This window comes from Bactrocera neohumeralis, chromosome 5 (assembly GCF_024586455.1).
Source record: "Bactrocera neohumeralis isolate Rockhampton chromosome 5, APGP_CSIRO_Bneo_wtdbg2-racon-allhic-juicebox.fasta_v2, whole genome shotgun sequence".
In the NCBI taxonomy this organism is placed as follows: domain Eukaryota; kingdom Metazoa; phylum Arthropoda; class Insecta; order Diptera; family Tephritidae; genus Bactrocera; species Bactrocera neohumeralis.
Genome location: NC_065922.1, coordinates 66,167,544 through 66,184,082, shown reverse-complemented (window position 1 = coordinate 66,184,082; position 16,539 = coordinate 66,167,544). Strand labels below are relative to the sequence as shown.

At 36.9% G+C, this 16,539-nt stretch overlaps 2 protein-coding genes across 2 annotated transcripts; both read left to right on the top strand.

The window, feature by feature from the left end:
- Positions 1–1,352: 1,352 nt before the first annotated feature.
- LOC126760485 (uncharacterized) lies at positions 1,353–2,428 on the top strand. Its single transcript, XM_050476143.1, has 4 exons — positions 1,353–1,463; positions 1,537–1,569; positions 1,690–1,848; positions 1,945–2,428. Exons 1-4 carry the CDS (start codon positions 1,398–1,400, stop codon positions 2,221–2,223), a joined length of 537 nt encoding a protein of 178 aa, XP_050332100.1. The 5' UTR covers positions 1,353–1,397; the 3' UTR covers positions 2,224–2,428.
- Positions 2,429–5,783: 3,355 nt separating this feature from the next.
- Positions 5,784–15,050, top strand: LOC126760471 (leucine-rich repeat neuronal protein 2). Its single transcript, XM_050476116.1, has 7 exons — positions 5,784–5,860; positions 8,906–9,044; positions 10,627–11,169; positions 12,687–12,874; positions 12,937–13,031; positions 13,091–13,203; positions 14,457–15,050. The coding sequence occupies exons 2-7, from the start codon at positions 8,913–8,915 to the stop codon at positions 14,904–14,906; spliced, it is 1,521 nt and encodes a 506-aa protein (XP_050332073.1). The 5' UTR covers positions 5,784–5,860; positions 8,906–8,912; the 3' UTR covers positions 14,907–15,050.
- The last annotated feature ends 1,489 nt before the right edge of the window (positions 15,051–16,539 follow it).

Genomic DNA, 16,539 nt, shown 5'->3' with positions numbered 1-16,539 from the left:
GGGTATATTAAGTTTTCGGGAAGTTTTTAACACCCAGAAGGAAGCATCGGAGACCCTATAAAGTATATATATAAATGATCAGGATGTTGAGCTGAGTCGATTCAGTCATGGCCGTCTGTCTGTCCGTCCGTCCGTCTGTCTGTATATATACGAACTAGTCCCTCAGTTTTTAAGATATCGTTTTGAAATTTTGTAAACGTCATTTTCTCTTTAAGGAGCTCCTCATTTGTCGGAACTGCCGATATCGGACCACTATAACATATAGCTGCCATACAAACTGAACGATCGGAATCAAGTTCTTGTATGGAAAATTTTTGCATTTGAGAAGATATATTCACGAAATTTGGTATAGATTATTTTCTAAGGTAACAATGTAATTTCCAAAAAAATTGTTCAGAACGGATTACTATGGCATATAGCTGTCATACATACCGAACGATCGGAATCAAGGGCTTGTATGGAAAACTTTCGCATTTGACGTGATATCTTCACAAAATTTGGTATAGATTATTTTCTAAGCCTACAACGTAATCTCCGAAAAAATTGTTCAGATCGGCTTACTATAACATATAGCTGCCATACAAACTGAACGATCGAAAAAAAGTTTTTGTATGAAAAACTTTTGCATTTGACAAGATATATTCACAAAATTTGGTATAGATTATTTTCTAAGGTAACAATGTAATTTCCAAAGAAATTGTTCAGATCGGCTCATTATAGCATATAGCTGTCATACATACCGAACGATCGAAAAAAGTTCTTGTATGGAAAACTTTTCACATTTGACAAGATATATTCACGAAATTTGGTACAGATTATTTTCTAAGGCAACAATGTAATTTCCAAAAAAATTGTTCAGACCGGATTACTATAGCATATAGCTTCTATACAAACTGAACACATAGTTACTGAAAGAAATGCACCTGTGAAGGGTATATTAGCTTCGGTGCAGGCGAAGCTTACGTTTTTTCTTGTTTTCATTCTCTTTGGTTTTTATTTCTGTTTTCTTTTCAGTTATGGAATAACTGTTTCTTTTAATTTAGTTTTTAACCGAAATTTATAAAATAAGAAATATTTTCAATGATAGAGGTTTTATATGTTTTTATTATATGTTATATGATTTTTATATTTTTTTTACTGTTATTTTTATTTTTTTCTTTCACATTCTGTTATTTTTTTATAATTATTATTATATATTGTTATATATTTTCTATAATTATTATATTTTAAATTTTTATATTTTTTCTTTAAACCCTTTTGTCTTTTCCTTTGTTGATTATTTACTTAATTAATTTTTTTAATTTACTTTGGCAACCCATTACATTATAGTACTAACTGTAATTTAAAATGTTTTTTATCGCGTTATCCAATAGTTAAAAATACCAAAAGGAGCCAGAATGCAGCCATCTAAAATATATCAATTTTGCGCTTTATTAATTTTAATTTGCTTAAGTTTAACAAAAGTAAGCTAGTAGTAAGAAAAATACGTTTATTTTATGAAAATATTTTCTACTCACTATTTTCTTCCTTTTTAAGGCTAGACCAGTGCAAGAAGAAGTGCAGCACCGAGTGAGTATACCATACATACCTACCTTTATTATTATTATTATTATTATTATTTGTTTTTAATATTTCTTCCTATTATTATTTATTTATTTTGAATACCTTTAATACTTTGCTCCCATTCAGATCGTACAACCCACTTGGCTCGCGGACAATAATCGCGCAGAAATGCCTTCCGATGGCAAAGTACGCATAACGCCGGAGAATCTGCGCGAGACAGCTGAGTGGCGTGCAATCATACAAAAGGCAGTTAATGAGGGGCGTTACGCGGTGGACTTAGATCACGTGAGTCTATATACATATACAATGTATATTATACATATGTAACTTATATAATTGCATAAAACTAAATTTATCGAAAACAAAAATATATTTTTTCAGGATCTATCAGAATTTAATCCAGAAGAGTATTTCCGGTCGCAACCCTTTCCACAACCGCCGCCACAATTCGGTCCACCGCCACAATTCGGTCCACCGCAACAATTCGGTCCACCGCAACACAATTCGGTCCACCGCAAAAATTCGGTCCACCGCCTGTATCGCCGTTTAATCCACCCTGGCTACCGTTGGCACCGCCGCCGCAACTTAATCCTACGCACAGCATGTGGAACGATTTTATGGAGAATACGCGCCGCTTTAGGGGAAGAAATTAAGTTATAAAAGATAATATTTGTATAAGTACCGTTGTTTTTTTAATACCTTACCTTCTTAACTAATTTTTGAAAGTTTATTTATTTGTTCAGTATTATTTTGTTATATGTAAATTGATTTCGTATATTTTCTTATAATCGGGAAATTTTAAATGTTTTGATTATACAAAAAGTTTTGGAAAATAAATATTTTAGAGTTAAAATTTAATTGAAAACGCCGATTTTATCCATTATATATATATATATATATGTGACCTGGTCTACGAAAAGGGAGCTAACGTGCGAAAACTTTTTGGATTCTATCACGTGGAAAAGCATCTCATCTTCCATCCGAACATCCGAATCAACTAAAAAGTGAAAATTGATTTTTTGACATTTAGTTGATTCAAAAAAAAAAAAAGATTTTAACAGCTGTTTCCCAGAAAACTAGTTATCGCACGTTAGCTCCCTTTTCCCTTTTCGTAGACCAGGTCACATATATATACAATTTGATTAACAAGCGCCAAAATTTTCATTAAGGCGTTAGATCGATCTAGAACTTTCTCCCTAACTTTGACTATTTATATTTATTCTGGGAGTAAGGAAAAAGGAATCGGATTACTAACTTCAGGCTTTATTAAACTACTACATATGTATGTATGTATATGAGAGTATAAAACTTTTTTACTTTTAAAAATGCGGCCACTGGCGAAATCGCCTTTTCAAGAAGGCCTCTACGGTCGACCGTGATTTTAGAAACTCTTGCTATTGGAAAACTAGGTCATAATCTACATATTTAAGCCATTCTAGTAAAGTACATATGTATGTTTTCAGACATCGATTTTTCTCAAAATGGGGGATCTGTAAAAGAAAAGGTTAATTTTCTTAACAAAAAAGGTGGTAGCAGTTTTCTTGTTTTTAAAAATCATAAGGTGACCTTGCCCGTTTTAAAAAAGATTTTTGCCTTACAACTTATGGGGTTACATGGGTTTCACAGTTTCAAAAAATCGAAAATTTTATTTTGTCTTATTAAATTCTATAACATCTCTAGAATATTGTCCTATTTCAAGTTGATCCGACTAATAATTTCGGAGATACAGCCTTGAGAACTTGTGCGTTCGAAGTTAGATAGGCTAAGTGCGCCGTCTTTAAACGCGTTTTTCTCAAATTTATGTTATCAAAGTCGGTTGTCAAGATTTCTCGCGAACTACTCAACCGATCTTGATGAAATTTTACACAGGTCTTCGAGATATCATTTACAAGGTCTTGAACGAAGGATTTTTTTTTAATTACAACTATTTAAAAAAAAAAATGTCGAGAAATTTTCATCGAAATTTGCATTTTTTTATAAAAACGTCTGCCAAAAATCCAATTTTCATTTTTTTTCCTTCGTCCAATACCTAGTTTATTGTCTTTACTAAAACACGTATTTTTAATTTTTATTTCAGATGATCCTGAAAGAAGTTCTGCTGACAACGCGGATGCACCTTTTTTCCGAAGGACTGCCGGAAATGGCGTCGTAATGACTGCCATTTTTATATTTTTTTTGAAAATTTTACAAAATGTTTATTAAATATGAGTCTTTTAAATACAAAAAATTTCATTAAAATATTTAATTTTTTACATGTAAAAAAAAATTATTGAAAAAAGTCCGTTTTTTGCTCGAGGAAACCCATGTAACCCCTTAACGGAGTAAGAGTGAACGGACTCCGTACAATTTGAAGGAAAAATTTGACAGTAAAAAGATTTTCGATTTTTTGGAATGCTCGGCCTTATCTCATAAGAAATACTTTTTATGGAAGAAAGTCTTGTCTTATGACTTATGGGCTGGAGTAAGAGTGAACGAACACTTGCAAATTATTTCGTATTTGTGAAAGAAAAACTATAGAATCAGTAAGAATTTAATTAAGTACCAGCTGAAGGTGCCAGATAAAGAAAGACGTGAAGCAAAAGAAAGATTGGTTGGCTGTTTGAAGGGCATTGAAATCTACTTGGCTCAGATCTAAATCAACACGGCTACCAAAGCTACTGGGTATCATTTTCCAAATTCTTAGAGAATCGATGCCTATTCCGAATAATAACAGAATATATTTTCAATTATTAGTTGTGGTCAAAGAGAATTTCGGAGTTTACTTTTTCCTCCAATGAGCTTTTTATGAAATAGGATACGTTTCTAAAGAGCTTCATGACTGGAGAAAGTATATTGAATGTTTTTTACAGATTTTACAGCTACGGACTGCACTATTGGTGAGCTGAAGCATTCAACAGACTCATATGTGAGCGATCCAATAAGTACCGACCGAAGGCGCCACTAGTGTAAGAATTTACTATCGTGTAGTATATTATCGTATATATCGATGCTGTATATACAGACCATTGCTTAAAGGCGCGCGAGATGACTGAAACAACATCTGGTGTGTTTAACGTGGGTCCCTGCTGACGACAGCCTTACTCCACGGCGCTCAAAAGCACGGCGGATCAAATCAATGCGTTGAGCAGCGCCCTGAGAATGCTAAGCATTTTCAGTACCAATTGGCAGTCTGGCATGGACACACTAACCACCTTGGTCGGGTTCGAGGGCCATCTAAAACCTCTGCCGTGCTTTGGGTCCGGCACCCGGTTGCAATGCAACTCCACATTCAACTGACAAGGTCAGTTCTTCCCGCATTTGGGTTTTAACCACAACCACCACGAATCTCCACAAAGGGCCAAACCCAATGAGCAGATTGGAGTTACCTCCAAGGGCTACTGCTCTCCGTGGTACCAGAATTAAGTCTCCGGTCAAACCTCGAAGCCGAAGCTACTACCAGTTGAGCTTCCATACGGCTCTGGACCGATGGCCAGGATATTAGTCGCATCTTACGACAGGCATGCCTTACCATGGGTATATTCGGTTTCCCCCGAGCCCAAAGGGGGTCCCCCCTACCCGCAGAGGGAAGATGGCTGAAACAGTAGACATATCAAAACGCATGGAAAAACGTTGCTATCTGGCGAAGAACAAAGTGCCTTTTTACCATGACAACTTGCCGGCTCACCGCTGTCGCCAAAATGGTCTAATAGGACTACGAATTGCTGTCCTAACCCCAACTTAAAAAATTCACTCATCGAACAAACATTTGAGAAGTTTAGCGCCGTAACGGAGACGTACTTTGCAGACCACCATAAACGCGGTTATTCAAGCAAGTTACAAAATTTTGAACAGCGCAGAATCAAATGCGTCGAGCTAAAAGAATGCCTCTACACCATATAGCAGAACGGGAATGATGGGGAACTTGTAGAGTATGGTCTTTGTTTGTCGGGAGATTACTTTGCTTTCCAATTGTCTATCCAGTCCAACAGGTTCTAGTTGGCAAGAGTGATTCTGCGTTGGATTTCAAGGCTAACATTGTTGAATATATGACACAAAATAATGAATACCACCATTCTATTACGGCGAATTCCAATTAGGCGAAGTCTCTCACTTTTTCGAAAAGAGTAACATGATAACGGCAGTTACGTTAAAGCATCATAACAATACTCTTAGCCCAACAAAGTTATGTGGTACTGATAAGATTATAACCAATTTCATAAAGTACGAAGCGGCAGTGATAAGATATGCATAAAATGATTTCGCTGCCTCGAAAGCGTTTTCAGTAAGTGTTTAGATTCGATTGTGTTGGCTACTAACTGTAAGTTAAAGTAGAGTTAAGCGGTTCAATTAAAAAATAAATAAATAATATATGTTTTTCTGCGAAATATTCAGACATATATAGTTTATTAGCTTTTCAAAGCTTTGATATTGAAGTAGACGTGCATTAACGGACTATATACATATGTGAATATGAAATGATAAGCCCCAATTTATCTATTGATTTTACTGTTTTATGAGCGATAACAATCAGTTGAGTCACAAACTTCCAATAAGTGCATTAAAAGTGTAGTGAAATTTACTAAATTACATACATATGTAATATACAGTCAGCAAAATTAAAATTTACAAAATTTTAAGCGAAATTGTAATTTTAATAGCGTGCATAAATTTATTAAAAAAAAATTTATATTGAGGCTTTTTTTTTTCCAAAGAACCAATGATTTTTAATTTTTATACTTCAAAATGACAAGCGTAATTCTGTTATCGTTAGTTACGAGTGAAAATCGATAGTATTGTATGATAAATAGTATATTGACGCATAGAATGTGACATTCGGACGACTATTATTAGTTTCATTGTTTAAAAAATACAGTTAATACCAAAGCTATTGGACTACAAGTTTGTGACACGCTACGTCATAAACGAAAGGAACTGTCATACTTACAAAGTATTTATAAACAAAGTCTTACCATGAATTCAATAATTACGTCACTAACTGTTTAGCTGTCAAACGCACTCCACTATAAAGTCACGGCACGACTGTCATATCATTTATTTCCTTCTTACTTGGTTAGGACGCATTAGAGGTAACGGAGAATATAATATCGTTGAGGTTATCGATATTTCGCTAACTCGAAAATTGCTAGCGGAATTGTTCATCCAATTGATTATTAAAAGCACAAACAAATAGCACATAAATCAAGCGTAGCCAACATTAAACGTTCAACCATATTCTACTGTGTTGGATTAAAGAGCTTCTATCGAGCTTTTTCCACCTTCTATATACTTATGTTAGATCCTACAAACATTAAAGCAGCTGGTAAAGAACCAAAGTCCTTCGTAGTATTAGTGAACCTATCTAAACCTAACACTACGTCAATAGAAATAACGGTTGATCCTAGTGCAGTTACTTTTTCTATAGCCTTTTTTTGACAGATCATGCGTGAGTCTTGTCAAGCTGTCATGTCGTTTTTGTTCAGTATTGTTTGGCATTTCATCATGAAAAGACTTACGCCTGAATAACGTTTATAAATCGTTCAATTTTATTACGAAAATTCACGTTTTGTAACGTGAAGCACTCCGTCATCACAATCCGCCTACTCAGCGTACTATTCGCAACACCATCACCCATCTTGAGGCGCAGCATTCATTATTGTATAATATTCGAGCGAATATTCACCGCCACGCAGTGAAGGAAATGTAGCAGCTGTAGCTGAGAGTGTATACGAAGACCGTGGGGAGACGATTAGGCGCCATTCGCAGCAACTCGGACTGACGTATAGAACGACATGGGGCATTTTACGTCGAGATATAGGCTCTTGAAAGGTTCCAAGAAGATCCAAAGTTTTCGAGACAAATTTTTTTAGCGCTTAGGGTCATTTCTGGCTTAATGGGTGTGTAAACAAGCATTGTCATTTTATCCCGAAAAAAAAAATGTTTTGGTGCTGTTTGTGGGCCGATAGATTCGTTGATCAATATTTCTCCATAAATGTTACCGGTGAAAATTAAACCATCAAATTTGATACCAGAAATTGAAACTCGCGAACTCGGGGTCATTTTTTCAACAAGACTTCTCACACATCGCATAAATCAACGGATTTGTTGAGAGAACACTTTTGTGAGCAGATAATTTCACGTTTTGGGCCGGTCGATTGGCCACCAAGTCCCACTTTTAGACTTTTTCCTGTGGGAATATGTAAAGTCTTAAGTCTATGCGGACAATCCCGCTTCGATTCAGGACTTGGAGCAAAACATCTCTCGTGTCATTTGCCAGTTACCAGTCGAAATGCTCGGGCGAGTCATCGAAAATTGGACTCAACGGATGAACCATCTGAGACTTAGTCGTGGCAAACATTTGAAAGAGATTCAGGACTTGGAGCAAAACATCACGCGTGTCATTCGACAGTTACCAGTCGAAATGCTCGACCGAGTCATCGAAAGTTGGACTCAACGGATGAACCATCTGAGACTTAGTCGTGGCAAACATTTGAAAGAGATAATAGTCAAAAAAGTAATGCCAAAGAATGTTTTTGCGAATGATAGTAAATATTACCCTTTAAATTTGAAGTTTCTGTGTTTTTTCTTAAAAAAAAAAGTAGGGTACCTCGAAATGGAGCATCCTTTATAAAGGAACTTACCGCAAATTACAATATTTCCAGACACCATACTTAGAAAGACCACTCTATAAAAATTGTGTTTTATCTTGAATCGGAAATTGATGATATCTAAAATCGGAATTTTTATCCGTATGATAAAATGATTGGTTAATTAACCCACAAAGCTCTCTATTTGGGATTGATGACGGGTACGCCTATTAATTATCTTGGCGGAAATGAAAAAGTTTTTTTAACAAATACGGTTATTACAAGTATTCTTCAATCTCTGGCAGAGCCTTGGAACGGTTAGAAAAGTCGATTTGTTTATTATAATTTAACTTTTGATTTAATTGTAAAAGAACTGCATTAAAGCCCTTGTTACTTGTCTTTGAAGTGAATTTATTAATAGTAATATCCATTGAGTCTGTCAGAGGGTTAGAACTAACCTAAAACTTTAAGTATTACCGAATTTAGATACTAAATAGTGCATCTACATTCCATATAAGCTTCAACTAAAACACTGGATCTCTTCTGACTTAATGAGGGATATATATGTTTGAAAGAAATCGTTTTGATACAATATGTAAATTAAAAATAAATACAAGTATTGTTATCTTTGAAAGCCCAGATATTGGACATCATAAACAATGTTCTTACAAAAGTTAAGAACCAAAAAAATCAGATATTGTACTGAAAACATTATATCTACACATCCAGAATTGGAAAAATGTGTGTACTCACTCTCTTGTTCTCTCTCTTATCCATAGATCACGCATGAAAATGAAAAGAAATTGGCTGTCGACCATTACATTAGTCGTGCTATGTACTTCTTTAGCAACAGCGGCTGACGACTCCATGGAGAAAAATGCCAATGCAACTACTGAAGCGACGACACCGGCGCCGAAGGTAAGTGAATCGTATGAAAAAGAAAGACACTATCTATACACAGAACCAAACAAAAAAAAAAGGAATCTTATTATGGATACAGCACTTTCAAAAGCCTGGAAAACAAAAAAAGTAGACGAAGTTTCTACTCTTTTACTGTCCGTGTTAACTCTCTGTTAATCTTTGTATAATATTTTCCTTAAAACCCAGTAGTCTGTCTGATAAGACTGAAAACTTGGAACGTTTTCTTTTAAGGTGAAAGATGATAGTTATAGGAGAACTATTTTCTACAGTTAAAGTTCCATAGCATACGTAAAAGCTTAGACCAGAGAGATATTTATAGCTCCCCGAACGTTAACGGTTTCATTGCCGTAAAAAAGTAAATTATATGTTTAGTAGACCTCACTGCATGTCAGCCGAATTTTAGTTTCGTCAAAACATGACTTGCGAATACTGAAGGGGATACGTTTCAGCTAAGGTATCCCTTGTTATCACGAAATCGATTCACTTCTTCTTCTTCTTATTTGGCGTAGACACCGCTTACGCGATTATAGCCGAGTTAACAACAGCGCGCCAGGCGTTTTTTCTTTTCGCTACGTGGCGCCAGTTGGATATTCCAAGCGTAGCCAGGCCCTTCTCCACCTGGTCCTTCCAACGGAGTGGAGGTCTTCCTATTCCTCTGCTTCCCCCGGCGGGTACTGCGTCGAATACTTTCAAAGCTGGAGGGTTTTCCTTCATCCGGACAACATGACCTAGCCAGCGCAGCCGCTGTCTTTTAATTCGCTGAACTATGTCAATGTCGGCGTATATCTCGTACAGCTCATCGTTCCATTGAATGCGATATTCGCCGTGGCCGGTGGCTGTCATCGCCCAAGCCTCTGCACCATACAGCAGGACGGGAATTATGAGTGACTTATAGAGTTTAGCTTTTGTTCGCGAGAGAGGACTTTACTTTTCAATTGCCTACTCAGTCCGAAGTGGCACCTGTTGGCAAGAGCAATCCTGCGTTGGATTTCCAGGCTGACATTGTTGGTGGTGTTAATACTGGTTCCTAAATAGACGAAATTATCTACAACTTCAAAGTTATGACTGTCAACAGTGACGTGAGAGCCAAGTCACGAGTGCGACGACTGTTTGTTTGATGACAGGAGATATTTCGTCTCGCCCTCGTTCACTGCCAGACCCATTTTCTGTGCTTCCTTGTCCAGCCTGGAGAAAGCGGAACTAACGGCGCGGGTGTTGAGGCCGATGATATCAATATCATCGGCGTACGCCAGCAGCTGTACACTCTTATAGAAGATGGTACCTTCTCTATTTAGTTCTGCAGCTCGAACTATTTTCTCCAGAAGCAGGTTGAAGAAGTCGCACGATAGGGAGTCGCCTTGTCTGAAACATCGTTTGGTATCGAACGGCTCGGAGAGGTCCTTCCCGATCCTGACGGAGCTTTTGGTGTTACTCAACGTCAGTTTACACAGCCGTATTAGTTTTACGGGGATACCAAATTCCATTATGTATAGATTTATTATTAAAAAATATCCTTTTTTATACCTGTATTTCACTATTATGACTCAATAAACTCAACTTTCTTTCTCAATACTTTCAGATAAATGTTATGAAAAGTGATCTGTGCAAAAAATGCACCTGCTTAAGCAATCCCGATTACTCGCAGATCGATTGTAGTCAAAGCAAAATGAATCTGCTCTTTAGCGACGACGAATGGAAGATTCTACAAAATGGCGATGTCACTTTCGACATTATCAAGTTTGAGCACAATAATATTACAAATCTTACAGGCTTTCCCAACTATCCAGTTAAAAATTTATATCTAGGTTTCAATCAAATTGAAACTATTGCCAAGTCCGCTTTCGCTAATCTTACAGAATTGGCTAAATTGGATTTGTCACACAATAAGTTGAAACTTAAAACATTAGATCCCGATGTATTTCGAGGCGCCTACGATGTGCATGACTATTTGCCTTTGGGCAAAATGATTGAATTGGATTTAGGCTACAATGATTTGCACAGTTTGGATTCGGATGTTTTTGAGCATTTACCAAATTTAGAGACCTTGATATTGTCCGGCAATACATTTCAAGTGGTCGACCACAATGCAGCCATAGCTATTTCGGGTTTGTTGTCTTTGAAGGTAAGTAAGAAACTTTGAGAGATTAATAACTCTCATATATAGATTTAGAGAATTCAATTAGACTCAAAGCTATATGTTCGTTAAAGATAGGGATATTAGAGAATATAAAATAAGATAAATATATGAGGATTGCACCGCGACCTAGAGTCTATTGTGCCCTCTCCTAAGTTGCAACGACCCATTTAGCCCCAGCATATTGATAAATTCCAATATACTGCTAGGTGCTAGTGAGGCGATGTGATGCATATTTGGAAACATAGATCCAAGGCCTTTATCGTGCATCTGCGGACTGCTATGCAGTCAATTATCAGGTGTTCTGGAGTTTTAGGCTCCCTGTCGCAGAACCGGCACTTTGCACAAGAAGTTTGGCCCATGTTACATAAGTGCTTCTTGAGCTTACAGTGGCCAGTGTAGAATGCGAAAAGTAGTCTGTAGATAATATATATAGCATCAGCTTGTGTCTCGAAAAACTGCAGTTGAATTTTTATGGATGGGATTGAAGAGAAAATAATAGAATTTCTATGCCTAAATATGAACAGGTACTTTATCACTCCTCTGGAGATGAGATTAAAGCGAAAACCTGAACCGGACGGCCATGTAAATTAAGTCTGAACTCCATCCAATATGCTGAGTTCCAAATATCTTGGTATTATTACTTTTATTCAACCAGTTTTATAAGCAGCTTTTTGATATATTAAGAGGTTCCCAATTAACACTCACACCTTGTTCATTCATCCTACTTATGGTTAAGTACCGAAATAAGGCGGATATTTACATCTAATTCGTCCAACACGCTTAAGAAAAATCGTAAAAATGAAAAACCGAGAAATCGCGCGTCAAAGTTTTTGCTTTCTGTCCAAGCGCCAATCTATCTGCTAGACGCTCGGTCACTATTTCCCTTCTAGCTTCGAACATATTTCGAATTCCCATCTATAACTTAGGGGACATATTCTTAAATAATTTTTAAAGACATTGAAGTAAAAAAAATCCGATTTTTTCAAGCTTCTAAAGCCCTCTTATTATTTGCTCGTGGACTTAATCTTTCAGCGCAATGAAGGTACAAAAATAGTACAAACTTTAACGATCAATTCTCTAGGGATCTCACATGGCAGCCAAAGGTAGGCGAAGCTGAACTATTAAAGTAATTTTGAAACAAGTTGTGAGTTGTGCCGTCCATCTTGCAAACAGATGGCACTAAATACCTTTTGAAATGTCATATGAAACTGCTGTTAGACCAACCAAACATCGAGCGCAAGTAGAAAAAATTGCGAAGAAATCTTTCTTTGCAGTGCTTTTCTCATTAAACTCAAGACATTGTAAGAATTTGTAGTACTGAAAGCGATCTCTTGGCTTTGCTTAGATCAAAGAACGTTATACTATACCTTTATTTGGAACCACACATTTTACTATATATGTATACATATGCCGTTACATTTAATATACTGGCACCACGTTAACTTTTCTAACAAGGTACTGCACATTTATTAATTTCTCTCTCATTCTACAAATATATCAAGACCTTGGACATGTCATTCATGGAACTATCAGAGCTACCCGATTATCTTTTTCACGGACCACGTGATTTGGAAACAATCATTTTAACCGGCAACCTGTTCGATGAGCTACCAGATGATTTGAACTTGGCGCCAAATCTACGTGAGTTAGTACTCGACGAAAATCCAATAGGCAATTTGACTGGAGATAAGTATGTGTTGTTGAAATATTTTACCCTGATGTTTTTAAATTTCATTCTATGTATATAAATAGCGTATTTCCAACTCTACCGCTTTTGAGGTACTTGAGCATGTCTTATATGCCAGATCTGGAGGAAATCGGTGCCGGCGCATTTGCGGAGCTGCAGAGTATGCTAATAACGCACAGTTTTTCAATGTTTGAGTATTAAAATTTTCTCCTTTTTTAGACTTAACTACTCTAATCTTGGCGAGCAATCCGAAATTGGGCAGAATAGATGTGAGAGCATTTTCGAAGAACACAACAAACCCGGAAATATTGTCTTATCCACCAATGGAGAAGGTAAATTACAGCGATGTTATGTAGAAAATGTGGCTACACTCTACATTTATGAATTATACTTAAACCTGACTTAAGAACTCAGACCAAAATAGTACCCCTGTTCACTAAAGTTCTTTCACATTTAAACGTATAGTTTGCTTGGAGCATTAGTACAGTTTTTTGCTAGGTCAAAAATAACTTTTGGTTAATGGTAAGCATAATGTAGCGCTTCAGAGGCACAGAAATCTTAGTTCTCAAGACAGTCTGAAAACAGAAATTGTCAGGCAAAGCACTGCCGCATTGCGGTATTCCCCAAAACTATTTAAAGAATGTAAAACTATGCGTTACAATTTTTTAACATTAAAGCTTACAAACAGGTGGCAACTTTTTCTTTTAATATTTGCTGTGTTTATTGTAAAATTTCTTTGAAAGTCATCTACAAAAATAAATTTGAAGTTTAAAATTTTCAGAAATATTCCTTGAACCTGTTTAATTGGGTATCTTATTGAAATATTTGAATTTATTTATTAATTAAATACAATCAATATTTTAAAAAGATGTCAAAAACCTGTAATTTTTTTTTCAAATCTAAATTTTTTTAATTTTGAAAGTTCGGTTTCAGTTTCAATTCAATTTCATTAATTATATTGAACTAAAAATTTTAAACTGGTGGCAACTACTTTTAAAATTATTATGAAAATTTAAATAATTTAATTTTTTTAAAACGGCCATGATAATTTAATATATTTTTGAAAAGTTGGCGAGTCTTTCCAAACAATGTTGTATACAGAAAGTTTGCTTAAACCCTTCAGTTGAATAATCTATTGCTCTACTACCTCCCAAACGCGGGACAGTCAAGCAGGAAGTGTTAACTTGTTTCCACCTCATCTTCTTTCACATACCGTCTGCAGATGGCGCCTGGAAAGATCGCCAACCTTACAGTATGGACGCCAATAGGAGCTTCTTAAAAGTCACACAACTAAGGAGAGGCTAGCGTTACTGAGAGCAAAGAGATCAGAAGATCTCTTGCGATCACTCTTGCGCTAAAAAACCCAAAGGAAAGTGGAAGTTGTTTGTATTACTCTGTACAAAGTCCAAAGATTCCGAGCCAAGTTGATATTTGGCTCCATTTTGTGAGTCCCCTATGTGATTTCTTTATGTGAGTCAGAGTTGAGTATAGTGTCTGCCGCCAAAGACATAAACTGCTGTTAACCATTTGAAGTTCCTAATTCGCCCTTCATTACTAAATCATAAATATTTGTATCGTTTTTCAGCTGCACATTCACAATAACAACCTAACAGCTTTGGAGCATAAATTATTTGAACGTTGGGACAAAATAACCGAACTGGATTTGCGCTACAACTACTGGACCTGTGACTGTAGCAATCGTTGGCTCATTGAAGTGTTGATGGTGCAAATAAACAACACCACTCCATTGTGGACACACGATGTCAACTGCTATGTACCGAACGCTTTACGAAGTGTACCGCTCATTCAACTTGCCTCAGAGGAGAATAGTTTAAATTGTAACGTAGCTGGTAGTAGTTCGAATGTGGGTCTCTTCTTAGTCGGCCTGATTGTTGGCATTTTATTGTGCGTCCCAATATTGTTAGGGTCCGTTGCACTCTGGCGTCGTGGTTGTCTGGGTTTGAACCGCAACAACTATGGCGCTAACCGTTCATTGTACAATCGTGCCAATTTCAACGATGAATTACACATCTAAAACACGATATTTAAAGTTATTTTTTACTAGTTTTTATTTTTTGTAATATATTGTGTATCTTTATAGGAAATGTACATAAATACATGCATACTTATGTACAATATACAATCGTCTGATGTCATAATATTAATAAAGTTTATTTTACCAGATGTTTTATTTTAAATAACATTTGTATAGACTTCTTCCTCTTCTTCGGTCGTTCTTCCTTATCGCTGAAGTCAAGTCTTTCTCCACCTGGTTTTTCAAACGGATTGGAGGTCTTCCTCTGCCTCTGCTTCCCCGGCGGGTACTGCGTCCAGTGCTCTACCCTAGCTAGCGTAGCTGGCGTATCTCATACAGCTCATCGCTCCATCGACTGCCATATTCGCCGTTGCAAATGCGCAAAGGACCATAAATCCTTCGCTGAACCTTTCTCTGGAAAACTCGTAACGCCCACTCATCAGTTGTTGTCGTCGTCCATGGCTCTGCACCATATAGCGGGACGGGAATGTTGAGTGACTTGTAGAGTTTGGTTTTTATTAGTCAAGAGATGATTTTATTTCTGAATTGCCTGCTCAGTCCGAAGTAGCACTTGTTAGCAAGAGTTATTCTGCTTTGGATTTCAAGGCTGACATTGTTTTAGCTGTTAATGCTCCGTTTTTGTCAACGATTTCGAAGTAATGACTGTCAACAGTGACGTGGGATCCAAGTCGTGAGTGCGACGACTGTTTGTTTGACGACAGGAGATATTTTCTTTTGCCCTCCTTTACTACCAGACCACATTTCCTTCGCTTCCTTATTCAGTCTGGAGAAAGCAGAATTAACGGCGCGGATGTTGATGTCAATGACATCAATATCATCGGCATACGAGTACACCAGCAACTCTAGAAGATTGCATATTCTCTATTCAGCTCTCCAACGCTCCAAACCTCGTTTGGAATCGAACGAGGTTTGGAGAGTTGGAGAGGTCCTTCCCGATACTGACGGAGCTTGTGGTATTGCTCAACGTTAGTTTACTCAGCCGTATTAGTTTCAAATTCAAACATAGAGGCGTAAAGGTAGCTAATTTTTGTGCTGTCAAAAGCAGCTTTGAAATCAACGAAAAGGTGGTGTGTGTCGATCCTCTTTTCTAGGCCTAAAGCCATACTGATAAGGTCACATCAGTTTATTGACGGTGGGCTTTAATCACTGTAGTTGGGGGTCTCCCTTTTTGTGGATTGGACAAAGCACACTTAAATTCCGATCGTTGCTTTCGTCCGACCATATTCTATAAAAAAGCTGATGCATGCTATTTATCAGTTCTTCGTCGCCGTTTTTGAATAGTTCGGCCAGCAATTCATCGACCCCACCGCTTTGCTGTTCATCGGGTAATTGCTATTCGAACTTGTTCATGGTCGGGCGAGAAAATGTTTTTGATTGGTACAAATTATTCAAAGAGGGTCGAGAACGCGTTGACGATGAAGCACGTCCAGGACGGCCATCAACATCAACTGACGATTAACACGTTAATAAAATAAAGCTGCCTGAAAATCAGTTAATAGTCATAAATCTTACTGCCATCGTTGGAATATCGGAAGAATAATAACAATTGTGCTATAGTGGGCGTTGTTGTTGTCCGATTTCGTCAATTTCCACAATGGAACATTAGAATGTC

What these genes read in the sequence shown, in the direction of transcription:
- LOC126760485 (XM_050476143.1), top strand. Translation starts at nt 1,398, where the DNA reads ATGCAGCCATCTAAAATATATCAATTTTGCGCTTTATTAATTTTAATT. An exon ending in TTTGCTTAAGTTTAACAAAA is followed by an intron (nt 1,464 to 1,536) that starts GTAAGCTAGTAG and finishes TTCCTTTTTAAG; the next exon opens with GCTAGACCAGTGCAAGAAGA. An exon ending in AAGAAGAAGTGCAGCACCGA is followed by an intron (nt 1,570 to 1,689) that starts GTGAGTATACCA and finishes GCTCCCATTCAG; the next exon opens with ATCGTACAACCCACTTGGCT.
- LOC126760471 (XM_050476116.1), top strand. Translation starts at nt 8,913, where the DNA reads ATGAAAATGAAAAGAAATTGGCTGTCGACCATTACATTAGTCGTGCTA. An exon ending in CGGGTTTGTTGTCTTTGAAG is followed by an intron (nt 11,170 to 12,686) that starts GTAAGTAAGAAA and finishes AAATATATCAAG; the next exon opens with ACCTTGGACATGTCATTCAT. An exon ending in CTTATCCACCAATGGAGAAG is followed by an intron (nt 13,204 to 14,456) that starts GTAAATTACAGC and finishes ATCGTTTTTCAG; the next exon opens with CTGCACATTCACAATAACAA.